This window comes from Phasianus colchicus, chromosome 3 (assembly GCF_987193195.1).
Source record: "Phasianus colchicus chromosome 3, bPhaCol1.hap1.1, whole genome shotgun sequence".
NCBI classification, from domain to species: Eukaryota; Metazoa; Chordata; class Aves; order Galliformes; family Phasianidae; genus Phasianus; species Phasianus colchicus.
In genome coordinates, this window is record NC_143438.1 from 20,331,339 (window position 1) to 20,354,200 (window position 22,862).

Sequence of the window (22,862 nt, forward strand, 5' to 3'; positions counted from 1 at the left end):
GTTATGAAAGGAGTGACCCTTCTGAATTTCCTAGAATCAGAACAAACTATCAGTTATGACTGCTACATTGTGATGCTGACTAAGATGGAATTTCCAGATTCAGGCTAGAGAAAAAGACAACCTTCCACTTACAACACAATAACATCTGGCACCCTACAAGTTGAAAACTGTGGATATACTCCCTATTTGGACAATTTGCTGGAAAAAAAATTATTTAGGACTAAAGTTTAGAGTTCTTATCTGCCTAATTAAGTAGCTTAACAAATTTGACAAATCTTCTGAGGTGTTTTTCTACCCACTGTGTTTTAAATGGGGAATTATAGCTTTCTCTGACACTCCTGGTAAAAGCTGTCCTTTTTGCACAACATTTGTACCTTCATTAGTTCTCATGATGAAAACGAGTATCTTATGTTGATTAAGGAAATGGCCTGGCAGACAAGATATTCTAATTCATTTCTGGCAACTTGTTATTTATTTTATACTAAATGAGAACTATGTACACAGGACAGGTAGACAGATTCATGGAGACTAGCCTGAAAACAGTGATTAGGTGGTTGATGGAGTCAGACCTTGCTATGAATCACAAAGGGAGAGAAGGTTGAATCCTGCTGAATCCTACTCAACCTGCTGTTATTAATTTATTTATTTTTTACCACAATGCCAAAATGCATTAAAGAGAGTAGTATCATCTTGGTTTTGCATACCAAGCTTAAATATTCTACTGTATTGTCAGAAAATACTGAACAAGTCTGATTCCCATTTATCTGTGAATTTTGAGTAAACTAAAACTGCATTTCTGAGTTGATTGTATCTTGTACTCAGCTGTTTCAAGGAGTGAGGGAAGATAGAAATTGAAAGGGTCCAGAAACAGTCTGCAATTGTAAGCTGATTGTGAAACCAGCAGCCATGCAGAGATCATTACAATTTTGAACTGTAATATCAATGAATCACTTGACTAGAGCCCTAACGTCAGCAAATCAGTAGTCAAATCAGTATTTGATTGCATGAATAAAGACAGGCAGACCAGTATTTGCACTGTGCTCCTATTGGAATCAAAGGAGGACTTAGGGTAATTCCTCTTTGATCCAGGTTCCTTCCACATCTCATAACTCTGTACAATTGGATATCCATCTTCCCCTCCTGTGTCCTTCTCTTTCCTCCTCATTCCATCAACCTTTATATTCAACATTCACTCTTGTCTGCTTTATCTTAGAAGAGACATAAATTAACCCTTGATCACATTTTTATCTAGCAATTACTGCATGGTAATCTCCTTCTCCTTTCCAAGTATTTGTTAGTTTTCTTTGGTTTTGTTTAGGTTTTTTTTTTTTTTTTTTTTTTTTTTTTTTTTTTTAACTCCCTAATAATGTAGCTAATGTAATTTATCCTTTGGTAAAGGATGAATTCCTGTATTCTCAAAGCTACCACTTCCAGATTTGAGTCTCTCCACATTCTTCTATACTGACATCATCAGTTGTCACTGACCCAGATAAGCTCTTTATATTTTCATTGCACTTGGTCTTCCCACCCCGCCATTAGCACAGTGACTATAACTTCTGTTTCTATTTGACCCACTTATGTTTGCTGTGTGCTTGCCAATTAGTCATATAGGTTTTTTTTTTTTTTTTTTTTTCCCACTCTACCACATAATCAGTACTCTTATAGACTTTTTTTACTTAGGCTAAGAGAATAAGGTACACAATCTCATTTTGTTTCACTGTGAAGATCTGAAGAAGGACGGAGAGTGGTAGGGAACATTTAAATTATACACACATATCATAAGGACAGCCCCTGGAGTTTTGTTCAACATCGTGTAAAGATTTCTCAGACTTATTTGGAAGTTTTGGGGTCATTAGCACAGTTAAGGTATTTTTCTCAGCAGTCCCTTTCCATGAAGCTGACCTATTTTGATGTGGATAAGAGAATTTAATAACATGGAAGTAGGCCATTCTATACTGGCTGGCTTCTAGGCTGCCGAATATAGATGGATACATGAAATTTCTTTGTGCAGCTGTAGCTTTTTTTGAACCTGTGCTTAGCAATCCAAGAGATGTAGCTCCCTGTTTGACATAGCACCTGATGCTTTGTAGGCATCTGTCACTATTTTTGTGTGTGCAACATGAAGAGTGAATTAACACAAATTTCAACATCTATACCAATTCCAATCTATATTTTTTCCAGCTTTCTTTTATTTCTTTTTCTTTTTCCTTTATACATTAGAATACTTCAAGTACTCTAATTAAGAGCAGATTTGCCCCAGAAAGTAGATGCACTCTTTGTAAAAGCTCCCTAACAAGCTTTTTTTGTTTTGGTAGCTGTCACTGTCGCATATTCTTGATCATAAAGCATCTTCATGAGTGAATTATTTGATTGAGGCAGCGGGATGACAAACTAAGAAACCCTGAAGCATAATATTAAGAAAAAAACAACTGAGAATTAAATATTCTGTTACCATAGACTCTCAAAACATTAAATGTTTAGTAAATTTTATATCTGCTACACTTATACTGTTCCTGTTTTTTGTTTTCTTTTAACATTATGAAAAATGCATAACTTGCATAGGCTGTTCTTAGAGGACTACTTGGAGTATTCTCTGAAAGAAATAAAACTCCTTAAAGCTGTAAATGAGAACTATTGAACCCCTAGCTACAAAACGGAGCACTCAAACAAATAAATCTATTTCTTGATACTATTCCATAGCCATTTAAAATATATATATGATATATCAACATGTAAAATGTAATTTTCTAATGCCGTAGCAAGCAATAGTCCTGGAAATAGAAAGAATGCAACAATGGATAGAAGTTAAATATTATATATCATTCATACAGTTTTCCTGGTAATCTGCATTTATCCAATTTATTTTCTTCCTCTCATCAGGTTTAAGTGGTAATTGATCATTAACTGCAAGATTTATGGGTCAATTATTTTTAAACATCATTATCATCATAATAGGTTATTATCATTAATAATTGTATTTTACACCTGCTGCCTGCTGTGTAGAAAGTGTAAACAAATACGCTTAATAGAAATTCAACCAACTTTGTCAAGAATCATGATGTTCATTTCACCCCAATATGTTTTCTTTCGGGAGTAATGAAGGAATTACACATTCAAAACACAGAGAGCATTTAGATAGAAGGAATGAAATTACCCATGGTATCATTAAGACTGCTCAAAAGCAGCATACACCTGTGCCTGCACTCTGACACTGAAGAGTAACCAGGACTATAGATACAACAGCATGGGATTGCTTCGCAGTGCCTGAAGAATTGTTTGCAAAGTGACACGCAGACAACAGTGTCCTTTGCTCCATCACTATCATTTTTAGCAGCATCTGTCTTTTTCCAGAAGACCTTTTGCCCAAGTAAGTTATCACTGACTTTCTCACTATAATGAGCTTTTTTTCTGAGACAAAAGTGCAACATAAAGTGAAACAGACCATATGTAAATATCTAATTATAATAGATTAGGCTAATGATTTTCAGAAGTACCTAATAAACAGAGTTGTAGTCAGATTTTCAGGAGTGTATACTCCTTCTAAAATCATGAAATGAGATACCTGAAAAGTGCTTGCAACAGTTCAGAGATTTCTACTGACAGCAACAGGAGCTGTCAGTAGATACCAGGCTGCTTTGAAATTCTCTTTTCCATATCAAAATAGAAGCTGATGGCTGTCTGAGACCATAATATGGTTAGTTGAGTTTTTGTTTAAATAAATCTATAAAAATAAAAATAATAGACATACTCTGTAGAAACTCTTTCAAGTTTTCTTCTACAAGCATGATCATTACTTTTTCTCAGTAGCTTCCACGGTCAATTTGTTGATGTTATAAACTGGATTGCCAACACCCTCAAGAGCGTTATCTATTAGTAAGCATCCACATCTGACCGTTCACAGATTTCTTTTCAAATTGAACAGTATTTATACAGAGGTCAAGTCTTCAATAGTTAAGCTGGAAGATATAAGCAGCTATTTCACTAAGTTAATCATATTGGCTGCAAGAAATACATGAACATATGAGAGTGAATCCAGAGGAGGACTATGAAGATGATCAGAGAGCTGGAGCACCTCTCCTTTGAAGACAAGCTGAGTTGGCATTTTTCAGCATAGAGGCACTAAAACAGGTTGCTGAGAGGCTGTGCATGCTCTATCCCTGGAGGTGTTCAATGCCAGGCCTGATGGGACTTTGAGTAACCTGTTCTTGGGGAAGGTGACTCTGCTAAAGCAGGGGGATTGCAACTAGAAAGTCTTTAAGGTCTCTTCCAACACAAACTATTCCATGTTTTTGTGATTATGCGATTCTAAAGTACAAGAGGCTACGAGTGTGATGCTAATCGTATCATTACTTTTTGATCTGTATCACCCATTAAATGAAAAATATTTCAAGAAAACTACATACAGTAAACCAAAACTGAAAACAAAGAGCAGTGATCTATTTTGCATTTGTACTTGAAGATTGTGCCAACTTGGTGAAGGAAAGTAATGTATATTTTAAGAAAAATTATTTACAGAAGATACAGCTGATGAATATGTGCAAATAAAAACGTCATAATCTTCTGAGCGATACAGATGTGGAATATACTTTGTTTAGGTGAATTTAATCATGCAACTTAGCCATGACTCAGAGTACGGAAAGATAGTTACCTAATTTCCTTAGTTGGTTTAGAGAAAAATGGCTATTCCAGTATGGATGATTTACAGCACTTAGCTTAAGTTTTAAAGTAAGTAGGAAAATTTTATTGTGTTATTACATTTTGTGCCAAAGTAATAAAAAAAATCAAAAAGCTCCCACAAGATATGAAAGAAGAGATGTTAAGCAGAGCATTACGTACTCTGTGTTCCATCCTCAGCAATATACTTTTTATCATGTTAACGTTTTGCGTATATCCTGCAATTTAAATTTTATGGAGAGAATGAGTGTATTGATTTATGTCACATACTGTCTGGTGACAGTATGATCACCAGAATATTACCAATAGACTGACCTTATAAATGTCAATTACATGGTGCCTGATATTCTGAAAAAGAAAAGAGATTTTCTCCTGAAAACTATCCTTCTTCCCCAGGAAGCACATCTTTTAGCACACAAATGCACTGAGAAAGTCAGACTTTGTACAAATAACCATATAGCCATTCCTTTCTCTTACATCAAAAAAATCCACCCCAAACAGAGAGAGACAGAAACTGTGGGTCTGAATATCCTGAGCTGAAAAAATAAACTGTTATTTCCCATTTCCCAAATGCTTGCTTCAACTAGCAGGATATTGAGCCCTTTGGAATGAATTTCTGACATGCAGTGGGAAGGTTTGTTTTTAGAAAGCTTTCTGACTAGAGCATTTCAGTGGAAATAAAAAGCAATCAGCAAATTGAAAAAAAAGTTGAAATTTTTCAGAACGCAGAAGTATACTGGATGTGATGGATTTTTGTTTTCTTCTAGCAAGGGAAGAGGAACTCAAGAACTTAACCTTTTAGCTCGCCTGAGGAGCTGGCAGGGTCTTGCTCAGAGCTGCCAGTGGTGGGGAAAGTCTATCATGTGCATCACCCATTCCTTGAGTGGGATCAGACTCCAAGGGACTTTTGTTTTTGCTCCTTTTATGATGAATAACATCCAGGATCTTAGCAAGTTTAAAAAGCCTAGGGAAATGTAGTTCATGCTATGTGTGTACACATAGGGATCCCCAGCAGAGAACTGAGTGTTTTCTAAAATAATTATGCTGTATCTAATGAGGCTGTCCTAATTCAGAGCACTGGTGCTGAAGATGGAAGAAGTCTTGTCATAAATGAAGCTCTACCTGCCTATGCCAGGTGATGTGAGCTGCATCACAGCACATGGTGACAAAGCCCATCTTTTTTTTCTTTTCCCTGCTCAAGCTCCCAGGCCTCGCAGGGCTTAGGGCTGCAACAAGGAAAGGAACTAGTAATCTCTGTGCTGTCACAGCTTCCTCATGTTAGGAGCAGGTATGCCAAATTTGTTGTGATTGGTTGATTAGCAGTAGCTGATGTGATCGGTTAAATACATTGAGTGTCTGTATTCACAGTATTCTGTGTTTTGCTTACTCCACTCTTTTTACACTGACAAGTAAAGATGAGCCACTGGCTTTGAATTATTCTTAAAAAGACAGAAATTGGCACCCTTATGACCTTCTCAGGATAAAAACTGAAATGTTTTATCAATTTAAGCTAACAATAGCTCTAGTATTCATACTGGTTTTATTTTTAAAGGAAATCTTTTTATTTGGCTTAATTTTGTTCTTTAGATTGGCAAAATATTTATTATTATAATATACATAGTTGATTTTTTTTTTTTTTTTTTTTTTCCCTGAGAAAACAGTAGGGATTTTGATCAAAGACAAATGATTTTATTTCAATATTGTTGACTGTAACATTTATGTTTTCAAGGTTAATTCCAATGCAGTATTTTTAAGGAATAGAATTGAATATAGACAAAGAAGAGTCAGTGGAGGATAATCTCATATGTACACAGTATATGTAGAGTGACAGTTGGGAAAAATACCCAGATAAGATTTACTGATCAGCTGTTTGCTTGAATGCAAAGTCCTTAGATACTAACCTGGGTTACTTCCTAGTACTTATTCTACTCATTAGATACAGTGATGGATTTCATTTCTTATTCTCATTGGAATTGAAAGCCTTTTTATTGCATGATGGTGTACCAATAACCTGCAGCTGTGGGGAAACAAGAAAACTCCAGGAAAACACCTTTGTATGTGACAATCAAGCCCCAGAACAGCTTTTGAGTCTTAAGAACTAAAACTAATCTAGTCATGTCAAAAGAACTGTAAATGTGTGCTGAATTTCAGTCAATATGACTGATTACCTGTCACTTATCTCTGATTTCTTCCCACTAAGCTGTCTGTGTTTTAGAAACTCTGCAGCAATGTGTATTAGCTGTTAGCTCACCTCCACTTGAGCTTCTTGAATGCTTTTGAGGCTCTGTAAGCATCAACAGTGTCATCACTCATTTCATTTTATCATCCTCATTGATGATGCTCAAACTGAAACTCCAAGCAAGTTTCAGTGTGGATAACACGGGATAACATGGGCAGGGTTGATATAGGAATTCTATATGCTTAAACTGTGTAATCATTGAGCTTAATTTCTCTAGCTTTGGATTCTTCACTATGTGTGATTGAAATTTAGTTGTGACATATTTCATAAGTTAAGCACATCAACAGATACATGATTTTTAAATTTAAAACTATTATTTAATGATTTGCTTTCCTTAAGATTTCATTTTTGACACACTGCAAAATCTTGACCATGCAATATGCATTGCCACTGGTATTCCTATGTGTAAAAATATTCAGACATCCACACATCACTGAAATTTTGAAAGTTCAACTTCTCAGTGCAGTCAGAGAGAAGTAAAGTCTTGCTCCTTTGATACATCCCTTGTCACTCATAGAATGAATCATAGAATCACAGAATGACTTGGGTTGGAAGAGACCTTATAGAATCACTTTCAACCCCCCTGCCATGGTCAGGGTTGCCACCCTCCAACTCAAGCTGCCCAGGGCCCCATACAACCTGGTCTTGAGAGACTCCAGGAATGGAGCATCCACAACTCCTCTGGGCAGCCTGTCCAGGGCCTCACTGTCCTCTGAGTAAAGAGTTTCCTCCTAATACCTAACCTAAATCTCCCCTCTTTTAGTTTAAAACCATTCTTTCTCATCTCCCTCCTGTTTATAAGCTCCCTTGAAGTTTTGGAAGGCTTCAGTGAGGTTCCTGACCCTTCCTCTTCTCCTAGCTAAACAAGTCCAATTCCCTCAGCCTTTCTTCATAGGAAAGGTGCTCCAGTCCACTGGTAAACTTCATGGCCATTCTCTGCACCTGTTCCAATAGCTCTGTGTCTTTCTTGTGTTGATCAGGCCTGGATGCAGTACTCCAGATGGGGCAACAAACAGCAGGGAAGAGGGGACAGTCACTCTGGTGAAAATCTATTGCAGCCCAGGGTACAGTTGGCCATCCAGACTGCAAGCATACACTGCTGACTCATGTCCACTTTTTATCCACCACGATCCCCAAGTTCTTTTCCTCAGGGCTGCTCATTGCTCATCCTTTAAGAAATCCAGCAACAAAATGAAAAAAAAAAAAAAAAAAAAAAAAAAAAAGCATTAAAATAAGATTTATGCAACTAGAATAGAAGATCCATGAGAGAATCTGCAAAATTTGATAGAAATTTTTCAGCAGTTTGAAATTTTTGAGCAGTATGATCAGTGCTACATAAGTTTGTCCAAGATCCTTGTCCCATAATTTCTGGAAACTGTAGAGAACAAATTTTTCAGGACATTCATAGAATCATAGGATCATAACCACATTCAGAAGCGGAAAGCTTGTTTCAATGTATCTCTGCAGCAAATGGAGGTAGTAGTCCATATAGGGGAAATATACAATAAAAATTGCATAGTGCTTAAATATCATAGCAAGTTCACAGCACAAAGTACTGCCTTCTGGAAATAGAATATTAAGGATCTGCAAAACAATGTTTCTGGTACATTTTATGTCCAGCATGTGTAAACACTCCAAATGTCCTCTTTTCTTTACAAAGACTGTTTTCTGAAGATAAAAGGGGTTTTCATGCTATGCATTATACCCTGTTGAAATTCCTCCTTGAGCTGGCAACAATATACATTGTTTGTTCTCATTTATTTTATTCCAGAAGTATATTGTTGAAGTAGCACGATTAGTAGTTCCCATACACTATGAAAGTGCTTTTGCAAGAAAAGGCTGGCAGTGTAATTACATACTGCATCTTCAGAGATCTGACTCTGGCAGAGTTGAGGATTACTTCAGAGTTTCAAATTAATCTGAATGACCCCATCTTTATTGGTGTTGAATTTCTGGAAGTGATGAAATGCCAAGTCATTGAAAATAACTGATACAGGCCTAAACAATCTGAAATGAGTAATGTAGTGTTTCTTTGATTTCATCTAAGTCCCATACGCTTTACAGCCAGGTACAATGTTTTATAGAGAAATGTTTGTTTTAATAAATCTGAGTGCTCTTCGGTTCACTAGGAATATATCAAAGACAAAGAAGGAAAATTCTAATGCTCTTACATTTTATGTTCACCAAAAATTTGTCAGTAAAGAGCATACACTGCAGCAATGACTTCTGTGATGAGCATAAGTATCTGTAAAAGACACAGGCATCATTTCTGGAATTACATGGTGAAAGTGTAACAGAGGGATTCAGGTGTAGTGAAGCCCTCTTGGGTACATTTTCTTCCACCTCTTTGAAGAAATCTCCACAGCAGACACACAGTAATAAGCGTATATGCAAATGACATTATGTCGCAATAGGATTGTCTTCTGCATACCACATTAAAATTTTGTTAGAGTCATTAAAATACAACTAAGGAATAGCTACTCAGTCTTGATAACATTGTACATCAAGGTGCTTATTTCCAGCAGCTAAAACAAGAAGACAGTGTAAATGTCCCTGCAAAGCATTACCTTAGAATAAAATGGTGAAATGATAATTACACAGTCTTTAGTAGTTCAGTCAATGAATGCTACAAAGCCACACATGATAATGTCCAAATGCAGAGCTCACAGAGGCAGACTTTGCTAACAGGGATTTTCTCAAATATATAAAGCCAGTATTGCCTTCAGATACACTTTCTAAACTAAGTTGTAGGGGGAGGAAGCAGACAAAATCATTTTTTCAGGGCAGTCCAAGAGTCAATTAGATAGGTACTCTGGTTCAAACAATTAGCTCACAGAAAAGCAAGTTTGCTCTTAGTCCAGCAATGTGAATGTCAGATTTTCCTTCACCTGGAAATACTAAGAAGCAGAAAAACTGGCACAGCATGCACTGTAAGGAGTAAACGACAAGGAGCAGCGTCTGCTGTTTAATTCAGCTGCAGGATGTGAAAGTCATCTGTCCTCCTGTCAGCAGATATACAGCTTCTCAGAACCTTGTTGTGGGACATGTGACTGAACAACTGCCAGGGGGAGATCTCTGAGATGTCCCCTCAGTGTGACCCCACTATTCACAGACGCTTGTCCTCCTGTACTCCTGAGAAAGAGATGTAGATGCCCTCCTGCCTTCTCACATGCAGGAAACAGACAGAGCCTTTGTCAGTGCTCTGCTAAGCTGATGGGGCTGCTCTGATGGAGCTGCAGGAGTGTAGCAGTGACCATAAAATATGCAGCCGACACGGCGAGGATGGTAGGCCTCTGCCCTGCACAGTACTGTGCATCTGCATGATGTCATACACTGAGGGCAGCTCCTGATGGAACTGAAGTCAGAACTGGCTCAAAGTGCTTACAGCCTTTGCTTCTTGCTATTTTTATCACTGTGACCAGCACTTTTGCAAAATTGCTCTTTCTCTGAATAACAACATTTTGTCCTCACATGTTAATAATTCCTAAAAAGGTATATGCTTTTCAGAATGTTTTTACCTTTTTCTACTAGTAGTGTTAAGTAAGCAGAAAATAAAAATGTGCAAAGCTGGAGATTTATGTTTGCCCCTGTAATTTTAGTAAGAGCGCACTCTGGTGGCCAATGGGTGAACAAAACTTTTTATGTCCACCCTCACAAGGAGTTGTACATGTCATTCTAATACTGAGTATTACGGTAATGGGTGGAAACACTTTTTTCATTGAATTTTTCTTTTCAAGTACTTTGATATGCATAGATATGTGTTCTCAAATAAAATAAGAATTCATATACTAAAAATTGTATTGAACATAAAAGGAAGTAAATGCTCATTGTAAACATATGCCATCTGCAAGTAGAATTAAGTTCAGTTGAGTCGATCATATGTGTAAATTACAGAAAGAGAGACAGTCAGAAAGACAGAGAGATGCTAAGACCCCTGCAGTCGCACTGTTCCAGAACAAGCAAGTAGGGGAAATTAGCATATTTGGTGGGTAACACATTGATCTATCTAATCTTTTGTATTCTCTAAATTTTGGGGATTTTGATCTCATTATTTCAACTGGATGTTTTATGTTTGTTTATTTTGTAAAGGCTCCATGTTTTTGCTACGTTGTTTATCTTGAGAATGACTTTTACTACTTTCTCGCAGGTATCTTTCATTTGAAAGTGCCCGAGTCCTCTCATGTTGGTTCTGCTATTGGAAGAATCAGAGCTGTGGATCCTGACTTTGGGAAAAATGCAGAAATTGAGTACAACATAGTTCCAGGAGATGGAGGTAACTTGTTTGACATCACAACAGATGAGAACACCCAGGAAGGAGTCATCAAACTTAAAAAGGTATGTGGCAAAGAAGGGTTGTGTGTACCCATGGCTCAAGTGAGAAGCTAGGAAAGACTTATTTTATGGAAGTTTTTGCTTTATAACTGTGAGGGCAATACTGTGGTTCAGAACATTAAATGAAGAAGTGATGTTTTACATTTGGGATCATATATTTCATTTTTTATTTGTAAGCATTTTGGTTTGATTTTTTTTTTTTTTTAACATTTTATGCTTATTATTTTAATAATAAAACTTCTGTTCATTATTTTGGTGATCAGAATTCTTAATTGGATTAGAAGAGTCCCAGATGGTTTCAAACCTATTGGTCCTACCTCCAGTCTCCTTTTACTGTCCCAAATGGATGATTTTCAGATGTTCATCTGAGGGAGTAAACCCCAACTTAGCTGTTCATAATACTAGAATGTACTAGAAGAAAAAAAAAGAATAAAATAAAAGGAAAGATTATTGAATGTATTGATTTCAAAGACAGAGGGAATAAACATTGTTTGGAATGTGATGATTAAAGTAGCCATCAAGAGAGACCCAAAATAAGGACGATCACATTTTAACCAATAGCACATTATAGGAATTTTAGGATGCATAATTGACCCACAATTTGAGGGGTGGACCGGGGAACAGTAAATAACACAATGAATGCTGTATACAGATGTTAAAGTTATTCATTGTATTTTGCTGATTTGTTTATTCTTTCCAGTAATAATTTACAACATATCTGAAACCTTAGAATGCGTTTGTAATAGCAGGAGGATCTTGTAATCAATAAGTTTGTTGATGCTGCCAGATGGAAATGTAGAGTGTTACTCTATGTTAGAGTGTACTCTGTGGCCAAGAAGGAGGAAAAAAAATGAAAAATAATGATCCTAGTACCCTTCTAATCTTCATCACAATGAGCCTGGGAACTATGACAGGCTGCGGAGGTCAGGGAGCACCTGCATGTTTGTTCTATGTAGGAGCATGAAAACAAGATAAACTTAACACATGGATTCTTCAGCAATGAGTGTCTTTATATAGGTCCTAGATCTTACCCTTCACATTGTTGTTGTTGTTGTTTGTTTTTTTCTCAAGCAGAAAGTCCCTTTCACTAATCCATAAATGGTTCAGATGCTTTAAGACATTGTGGAATCACCCAAAATCCATCCGAGTTCTGTGCTGGATCCTGAGTTAAACAAAAGCAGTCCAAATTCCTAAATTCAGGTGTCTTTTAATCTTTTCTACACTTGTAGTAATACAGACTTATTTTCATGGGTTGCTGTTTCCAGATTTTCAGAAGTGCTGGACACTCACATTTCAATAGACAACCACTAAAATTCATGCTACTGATATTGTACCTGCAGCAGCACTATTTATTTGCCTGCAAAGAAGCAATTTCAAAACACTTATTTGACCTTCTGGGATGACACAAGTACTTACATTAGGTATGTACTTAAGTAATTCTTTAAATCAGAGTCAGTGAATAAATAGGATCAACACTGTGAATTATATGTAATACTCAGTAAAAACCGTTAATAAAAAGTGTGCCTTAAAAGCAAATTAGCACTTGTTCCTGTACCACAGCATACTCCAACATTGTATGTACTGCAGTAATCCATCACTGAGCCATTTCAAGTACATCTTTGTTATTTATAAATTTTCTATATCAAAATCAAGAAAGTGGAAGCCTTCCAGCACTACGTTTACATTGGTGGAAGGAACATTTGCTGTCAAAAATTGCAGAAGCCTGATTGTTCTTTTCAGCACATTAAGTGAATTGGTGGGGACAAAAGCCATTTACTGTGTCTCGGACAATGAATGGGCATGACCAGCTAAAGATGGGCAAGGTACATGTCTTAAATCATCTGTGTTGCTAATTTATTTGCATGCCATGATCCAATATAAGTATAATTACTGCTGCTCTTGCACTATTTACATATTTTAAAATTTCAATGCATTTTATTGTCTTCTGCCAAAGAAATGATAAAAATGCCATTTAGCATCACTGTGTGGATAGTGCTGTAATTGCTTCTCCTCCTTCTTAAAAAATAAAAATAAAATTAAAAAAATCATATTTTGAACTGAAGAAGGAGGAATTGTCTGGTTTTAGGATACAAGAATCTGGCATACTAGGGATAAATGGCCAGTCTCCTTCCTTGTCTAGACCTGTCCGCTACCATGATTTTGGGTTTTATGCTTACATAATACCTGTCATCCTACCTGATTACTCAAAAAAAGACAGAGAGCGTAAGGTGAAAGAAGTGGGGAGTGAGAAGGGACTGATTCCTCTGGACCAATGTGTAGTGGGCATAGAGCAGTGCTCCCAGGTATAGGAGAAAAAGCCAGACCTAGACAAGCTCCTGGTTCCTTCTAAACTGAGATCTTTAAATGCCCACATGCAGCAGGAAAAAGAAAAGAAAACAGAAGGATCCAAACTTTGCTGGACAGCTGGCACTAATTTTAATTAAACCAAGGATAAATGCACAGAAGCCTCAGCATAATCCAGAAATTGGTCAGGGTTCAATACTGACCCGTGCAGAATGTCCTGAAAACTCAGGAGAGAGAATGTGCCTGGTCTCCTTCCAGGTTCAGTCCCGCCGTGCTGCTCTGTTTTGGGTGATATCGTGGTGTGGGTCAGTGGAAGACGAGGGCACTTCTGGGCCCATTTCTGCAAGCTGTGTGTCACTGCTAACTGGCCAGGTGACAAAGCTGTACCCCTGAATCACAGCATGTCAGGGAGGGCATGATAACTGCACAGAGTGCATGAGTGATGAGAAAATAACAGAAACTGGGGAAAGTGATGAACAGATGCAGTAGTGGCTTCTTCTTAACCTCAGAGGCCTCTTAGACTGTTAACAAATCTTTAACTGGAAGAAGCAACAAGGTGTTTGCTGAGTAAGCTGTCTCTCCCATGGGACAGAAGGTTTGTGTAGTGCTGGGATGTCATGTGAGGGCAGTCTAACTGCAGCCCTACAGTGCAGTGCTGAGCAAAGAGCAAACTGATGATGTCCCTCAACCTGAACAGCACTGCTGCTGCTGCTTGCTGTGCTCACCCACCCTTTAATTCTGCATAAACAGACTATACCCCCTACAGTTGTGTGCATAGACTCTGCCTGCTTGTCAACATAAGTCACAGCTTCTTGTGATTGAGGAGTACAGTGGATAGTTTCACATTTTTGAAGAGAAAGTACAGGCAGAAAGTCATGCAATCGTACAGATGCAATCATAAAGATCACAGTAGCCACAGAAAAAAAGTTAAAAAAAAAAAAAAAAAAAAAAAAAACAGTGTAGAAGGGAGATCTTCAGATACAGCCATTGGATTTGTTTTTTCCTGGGACAATGAAAGGCAGCTACAAGAGTGGATAAGATAGGGTGATATATGGCAAAATGTAGCTTTTGGCCAAATTCTTGTACCCATTTATTCACTTCAAATACTATCTTTAACTTTGTAGTTAGCTTTTGATCATGCATGGATGGGCTAGCTTGAGTGAGAGATTAATCAGATCTTTCCTCCCTTCAGTGCTTCTAGATGGAGGCTGAAGGCAGGGCAAACACGACATAGCCTGCTGTGTGCAGTAATCCATACCTTGCTTGTTGTGATTCACAAGCTACCCCTGCTTTCTACCAAAACCTATTCACAAGTTTTGCTGTATATTTAATGCTTTACTACAAAACGTATACAGTTTATACAATCACGTTCTTGCTTTACCTTACCCTTGTCTTCTCCATGCTGTTCCATACCTACCTCATAACTTGTAAAACAAACTATTCCCTGTCTTGAAAAAAGATCACATGACATTGGCACAAAGCTTTGCATTTTCTTTTATGGAAATACAGATATGTCTTCAGATCTTTCCAGAAAAGAAAAGAAAAGAAAAAAAAAAAAAAAAAAAGAAGCAATGTGTAATTAATTTCCACCATGTTTGTCTGAGCTACAGATGCCCAAGGCAAACTGTGCATACCTCTCACCTGGGAGACTCATTACAAATAAAAGAATATATAGTGAAAAAATGCGTTATACATTTTCACTCGAGGCAGCCCCCTTTTTCCTTCTCCGTGCTACATATTTTTTGCAAAAATTGTTTGCCACGTGGTCATGAGTAACTGGAAGCATCTCCCTTGCCTATGTGCTATACTCCAAATATGACACTTCAACTCCTCCTCAGGCAGCAAACAGGAGAATCTCAGATGCTGGTTGACTTCTCCCCTTCTCTGCATACAAAGCACACATTTATTTTGCCCACTTTCCATCAAATCTCTGAGCATTCAAGATTTGTCCAGATCTGCAGCACTTGTTGTAGATTTGTTATAGAGATCTCTCTATAACTATTTACAAAAGCTATTTAAAATCCATTGCAGAAATACCACTACTGAAAAGTGTAAATGCGCAGCAGTGAATGATCTAATAGCCTGCATTTCACATATAACAGCTCAGCCCATTTTCAAGTGGAAAGCCTTACCAGGCTTTCTGATAGACACATGAGACAGAGTATGGAAGACAAGCCTAAGACAGCACACGCTTCATCTCAGTGCAGAAAACAGTTCTGCTGCCTGTAACTAACCATAGGTCTTGGAGTTTACAGTGTCTTTCCCAAGCTTGGCTTTTCTGTTATTGTAGTTGTAGCTCATGAATGCCTGTATAACAAACAATATTATTGTCTCCAGAAATTTTTGGAGTTTTCAGTCCTGCCTCTTTGTGAAGACTAAACTTACTAGGTAGTACTTTTTATGCCCTGGCTGTGCTTCTCATTAGAACCTATTATATTTTTGTCCCTTTTTTTTCTGTTTCAGTTCTTTAACACATCTATGTGTATATAGATCCAAGAATCAAAATGCATTAAAAGTACAAATAAAATGAGAAGTATGTATCAGCCTTTCTTCACCACCTTTCTTCACCACTATCTTCAGTACAGACAACAGTAATGTTTACAAAGAAATCTATTTTTAAACTAGAGTTTTTTCTGTGTTTTCCTAATCATACTAAATAAATCCGCCCATGGTACTTCCTGACTGGAAGATAATGTGATTTGTCTTTATGTGTTGTTTAATTTTGGGATTTGTGAAACGCGTTTGCTGCACACAGCTGTGTATACGCTGATAGCATTTTACTATGCAACTGCACAGAGCAGCTTAAAGCCATGACACAGAAAAGACAAGAATGAGTAGAGGGGGACACATACATCTATAGGACACTGGCACTTAGAATATCAAGTAAAAGTACTCCCATAGTTGCTGAGTAGTTCACAGATAGTTAAAAGCTCCCTTAGTTTTATCCATACTGCTGTTTACTCTGGGAAAAATCCTAATTTTTCTAAAATGAAAGCCTTAATCAAACAGTTTTTTTTTTTTTTTTTTTTTTTTTTTTCCTATAATTATCTCTTATCTTAATCTTCAAGACTTTTTTTTTAAGAATGGAACATTCTCCCTAACATTCTGCTGGGTTTGTATACTTAACAGCTTTCCAGACTGTAAATGAACATAGAACTGGGTACTATCTGCTAGAATTAGGTTTCAATCACTCGTTTCCTTCATAGATCTTGGTGATAATCTATTAAACAAGACATATAAATAAATGCTATTCTAACATCTTCAAAACTAAAACCCATTTTTGTTTTTCTGAGAGCTAGGCAGACTTTCAATGTTTTCTATTTTCAAAGGCAGGCTCTAAGCATAACAGACAAATGCCAAAACTTGAGACTGTCAGTATGTATATGTATGGATCAACCATGCAGAACTGGGTACAGAACTGATCAGAAGATGGCCTTCCCACAAACACAATCATTTTAAACCATACTCATTTACTGCATGCCATATGTTGCATAAAATATTTTTCAGTTTGAAATTAAATCCTGTTTACTGCTTGCAGTCTTCCCACCTTTCCACAGGCATTTCAGCTGCAGGTCAATCTTCTGTATATTAAAAGGCTATAGTCTGCTGTTTTGTGGGAGTCTGTCACTGATTACTTCCTGTGGTGATGGCTCAGCTCTTTCAGCCTGTCTCTTCTTATTTTGAGTGCCATCTGTGCTTTGAATACTGTTTAACCTCCAACTATATTTATCTGTCCATAGGAGGACAAAAGGAGAGAACTGGTTGCTTACATTACAAAGGGAAAATGTGTTTCCTTCTTGGCAAACTGTCTTTTCAAAAATGTACCACAGCATTGCCCACAGTACTTGGAAGAGATAAGTAAAGCAGAAATTGTGTCTGATTTCTAGATATTGTGCTGTAAAATATACCAAGAACTGCCTGAAATTTTCTTTCTGTCTACCCCAAGACAAGGATTGTGTTCCTTACATCATGAAAGTTGTGTACTGGGCACTGCCATGGACCAGGAACTGGTACTTCTGCCTTTAACTCTGCCTTCAAGGACCACGTGTAAATTGGTTCTTGTTACTAGCACACCTGTCTTCAAATATACTCGTGCATAAGAGGAATCTGGTTTTGTGCAGTTTGAGGGGGTATGGACAATGCATGCAGGGCATCAGTTAGAATTGCTATTTAACCGGGAGCTTAGATTTCCTGTTTACTCTATTTTAATCTTTATCTCTAGCTTAACTCCTCATAATTACTTATTTTCCACTCCAGACTGCTTCTGTGAACTCCAGGTTTTCTTCTAAAATATTTTGAATAGATATTACAATCAGCTGTATAAGGATTTGTTTTGCTTGCTCATTTGGGGGGATTTTTCAGTAATATACAACAGTGAACATGAGTACTATAGAAATTGAAAGAAGACTATAACAACAATTTGGACAGTGAATCAACATGTCCACATGTCCTTTTGTAGCAAAGGCAGTAATTAGGAGATTCATCACTTGAGAATAAGACCTTCTGTGTTTTTTTGGGTTTTTTTTTTGTCTTTTTTTTTTTTTTTTGTCTTTTTTTTTTTTTTTTTTTTTTGTCTTTAGCTTCTTAGCCTTAGTTTCTTCTTGTAGTCATGATGCTTAAACTCATACTGGCTTTTACTGGGAATTTTATCTCTAGAAGGATGATTCCATGTGACAGTGGATTGGTCAGCAGTGTCTGGCTTTTAAGCTAGATTATTTTTAGGACGTATGTTCCAGACTGGCTAATTATAAATCCCCAACTCTGACCATGCATTCTATTAAAATTATAATGTTTTTCATAAGAATTTTAAAGCATTATGCTAGCTTCACAGCAAATGTAAATCAAAGTAACTCCACTGATTTTAATGGAGCTGCTTCAATTTACACCAACCAGGCATATGGTCAATTATGTCTTGTTGTGTTAAGGACAGAAAATGGCATAATTTAAATCTATCTCAGCTGTAACAAATAGCTGGAAACACTATGGTAATGATGTCTAGGGGAAAAAAATAATAAAAAAAATACAAATAAAAATAAAAAAGATGTTAAAGCTCCTACGCTTGTGATCCTGCCCTCTTTTCTAGATATCCTTTCACATTTCGAAAATTTCTATCTCGACAATTATAGGCAGAAGCCACTAGGTGCCAGTGTTACCCAGATGTCAGGAAAATCTTCCTTAACTAACGTTAAAAACAACATGAAAGCCAATGCAGCAAAACCCTTTAACTGAAAATAAAGCTTTTGTGTCTTTTCAACTAAATATCACTGCATTAGGGTTTCAAGATGATTACTCTTCTAAAACCAAAGATACTAAATAGATATACATTGACACAAACCTACATGAAAACAACCTGACTGAAGAATGCATTTCCATCAAAAACTCAGGTACAAAAGCTGCTACGATGCCTTCAAGGTGTTAGTAGTTATACCTCAGATCTTAAGGCAGACTAAAGTCTGCATTTTCCACATACGTGCTGATCAAATATAGCAGTTCACTGCTAAGATAAATATTTTACCGTAATTCACACTGCAAGTCTTATGTGGAAGTTGATTTGACCCATTTTTATATACCAGGGTTTTCACTTGAAATCATTTCTATTGTTGTCATGTTTTTCTTTTCCTGCTAAAAGAAGTACAAATCTTCTGTTAATGAACTAAATCATGGTTTACTGCTTGTGTGTGGAAGTTGTGAATGCTGATCTCCAACTAGCACGCACATAGCTCATTTGCAAAAGGTAAACTTCAGACAGTTAATTTCAGACATTTACAGTAACTGTTTACATCCTTGTATGTCATTCTGATTTATTTTTTTTTTAATGTGAAAAAACAGTTAAGATCAATCTAGACTATTTCAGAAACCACCTTAGCATGAGGTGTACTTTCTATTCCTCTTCAGTGACTACAAAACAAATTTAAATGATCAGTACAGAAGCCGAAGTTTACACTTGAAGACATCTTAATTTGTGACAGATTAATCCTACTAAGGTGATTTTGCAATATTTAATTTTTAGTCAGGGCTGATATTTTGCTTTTGTTCTTTCCACAGCCATTAGACTTTGAAACAAAAAAGGCATATACCTTTAAAGTAGAGGCTTCCAATCTCCATCTTGACCATCGATTTCACTCAGTGGGACCATTCAAAGACACTGCCACTGTCAAGATAAACGTGTTGGACATGGATGAGCCTCCAGTTTTCAGCAAGCCTTTGTATACAATGGAGGTGTATGAGGACACTCCCGTGGGGACAATCATAGGTGCAGTGACAGCACAAGACCTCGATGCTGGCAGCAGTTCGATTAGGTAAGAAAGCTTTTCCTCCTTCATTCACTCTCAGACAGCCCAAACTGCTGTTGACACTGGATTCGGTAGCAAAGAGCTTAATAAAAAGATAGAAATTGTTTAAAGTCTGTGACAGGGACAGGTAAATTCTGCTGGGGAAAAAAAAAAAAAAAAAAAAATTGAAAAGAAATGCTAGTTTAGGTGATTTAGCTGGAAAAATATATTAAGTGCGGGTAGTTTCTTATCATACAAGATCATACAAGTTACCATGCAGTGACATGGTTTCGTGGATTGTGTCCTGAGACTAAGGAAGTAAAAAATGTTTTGTCTGATGTCAGGAACTTACACAAAAGCTGCTCTGAACAGTGAAAAAGCAGTCTGTACATTCCATGTCTGTGTCACCTCAACCCTTTCACAAAAAACACTCAGCCTTTACTTCCAGCAAAGAACAAATTTTAAAATAAATAATTGCTACATCTGTCTTGGCTGAGATAGTGCGGTTGTGATTGCTGACCAACATGGCTGTGCTCAGCAGTCCTTACCTGACAGCAAAACTTCCTGCTTACTGGTATAGCTTGCTTTCCTGAAATAAGAGAGAGAGAGAGAGGAGCTACTATACAAATGTAATGTATTGATTTTGCTGGCGTATTTCCAGCCTTGTTAGAAATTTTGGAGCAAACCAGGGTAGTGCACCAACAAAGAAGCTCCTGTGCAAAAATACTGTAAGGTGTAGGAAGTCATTATGCATGCTTCCAGTGCAAATCTATCTAGGTTGTACAAATTTATCCTGGATCTACTTGACTTCAGGAAATATTTTTAGTTCCAGAATGTAAAGAGCAATATTACAGATGTAATAGAAGTCTTCAACTTTTGAATATTAATGTTTATCAGATGGAACTATGATCAAACAGTAAAATGTTACTCTTGGCTATGAAGTATACAGACATTACTGCATGCATAACCATTCAAAGTATGTATTCCAAATGAAATAATTGATTACAAATCTAATTTGGGCTATTTAATATAAACCATGTTTATTAACTATATATTTTAACTCAGCATTGATATTCCTAAAATGCAAAATGCATTTTAGATTATCTGTTGTATTCCTTTGAAAAAATTTAACATGAAAGTATCCAGCTCCTGCTTCATAAAGCCACTATTAATTATTGCTTAAATATTACTAATATTGTTTGCTCCTCCTGTTTAAAAATACATCCTTAATTATTTTCTAATACAGAAAAGTCTGTGTCATACTGCTGTCCTGACAAAGAATTAAAACATTCAACAACAAAGACAATGATGGGAACCTTTTTCCCCAATGGTAGCCTAAGAAAATAGTCCCGCTGTGTCATTGAAAACAATGTTGTATCTTGAAAACAGATAGCAATCTCTGTAATCATATTGTTGAGAAGTTTTTTGTATGACAGCAGAATCATCATTCCTCAATGGAACGTTGGTTTGTTTTCTACACGACTCCCTGCTAGGAGATTCAGGTGTTTTAATTACTGATTTGCAACTACACAGGAGATATCACCATTTCAAGGTGGTTTCTCCATACATAGAGCCCAGTAATATTGAATCCTAAGCCATTCTTAGGTGTTCAGGTGACTTTTTTAATTCTGAAATAATTATTTGGGGATCCAAATTCTCATTTATGGTTAAAAGATGAGGAATATTACAAAATACTCTTGTATTCCAGCCTAACTTTTCTACTTACTGACCATGAGCACTTGCAAACTACAGAACTACTGCCAGCATTACTTACTGAATTCAGATGGTTCATGAGTGAAAGTTACGAACTATGATCTAGTATTAGAGATTTCTTAGAGGGGCCTGTTCCTATCTAGGATTAAATCTCACATTGAATTCAATGGACTTTGGAGGGAGGTACTTTGCTTTAAGGGCAGAGATTGGTTCCAGCAAGCCAGGTGACATCCAGTGAAGATTAAGCTAGAAATCTCTCAATGTGGTTTTCTTGGTCCAGCTTTTTAAGATGACTTTAATTTCTATAAATTTTCACATGTTGGTTCTGAAATCTCTTATTTAATTCTCATTTATCTGAGGATAGATTTGATTCTCCATATTGAGTTTGATCTTCTGCAGTTTGAATTCAGTGATATAAACCTTGTACTAACCCAGTACAGGTCTGATTGTGATTTTATGCCCTGGAAGAAATTGCCTATATTCAAGTGCTGACTTATCCAAGTAAAAAATTTTTACTGTTGTGTTAGTGACCAACAGTCCATGAGTTTAATATTCTTAATATATATGAAGAAATTTAATGATAAGTTAGAAAGGTATAAATTTGTTTCAAAACATTGTACGTGGTTATAATTTTGAAGCTTACCTTAAGCGATTACTCTCTTTCAGCTGTTTAAAATGTAGTTTGTCTCATAGATATAAAGAATGGATGCAACAATTTCTTCATGCTTTAGGGAGGAGTCTGAACATGTTCCAAGTAAATATACCATCTAAACAAACATGGAAAAGCAAGTGATGTTCTCTGAGGCAACAGACCATGCCATTTTCTGGGTGGCATAGTCTCTCTACAAATTAGTTCAATTTCTCTGAAATGTTTTCCTACAGCAGTTTGGCCATTAAGTTGCCCATTACAATGACAACAAAGTCAACAATCTGCCAAACAATAGATGAGGAAAAAAGACAAATCTGCACTGTATGCAACAGAAGGCAAAATTCTGGGAAATAAAGCTAACATGAAAGGAAGCAGCACAATGTAATCCATGTCTTCTGACAAAAACTTTAGCTAGACTTATCAGGAAGGGGGAGATAACAGCTAAGAGTGGAGGCTGGGTTCAGCTTTTAGAAAAAGAAAAATATTTTGCTGGAAGCCATTAAAAACATTCAGGGTTGTATACTTCACTTTTCTCCTGTAAATGGAACCAAGTTGTAAGAACAGGAATTTTAAACAAGTTTGTTTTGCTGGATTGTATTTGCTAGAGATGATAAAATGAAGGAGCAGAGCACAGAGTCATCAGTAAAAAACAGGAAACTAAGCCCAAAGAGAAAAGGGA

At 36.7% G+C, this 22,862-nt stretch overlaps 1 protein-coding gene across 1 annotated transcript in view; it reads left to right on the forward strand.

Annotated features, from left to right (window-relative positions):
* CDH12 (cadherin 12) overlaps positions 1 to 22,862 on the forward strand; it is a 294,089-nt gene that overhangs the window by 235,377 nt on the left and 35,850 nt on the right. The window contains exons 7-8 of the mRNA XM_031589241.2: positions 11,061 to 11,248; positions 19,595 to 19,848. Of these exons, the coding sequence (XP_031445101.2) occupies positions 11,061 to 11,248; positions 19,595 to 19,848 (442 nt within the window). The remainder of the gene's footprint in view (positions 1 to 11,060; positions 11,249 to 19,594; positions 19,849 to 22,862) is intronic.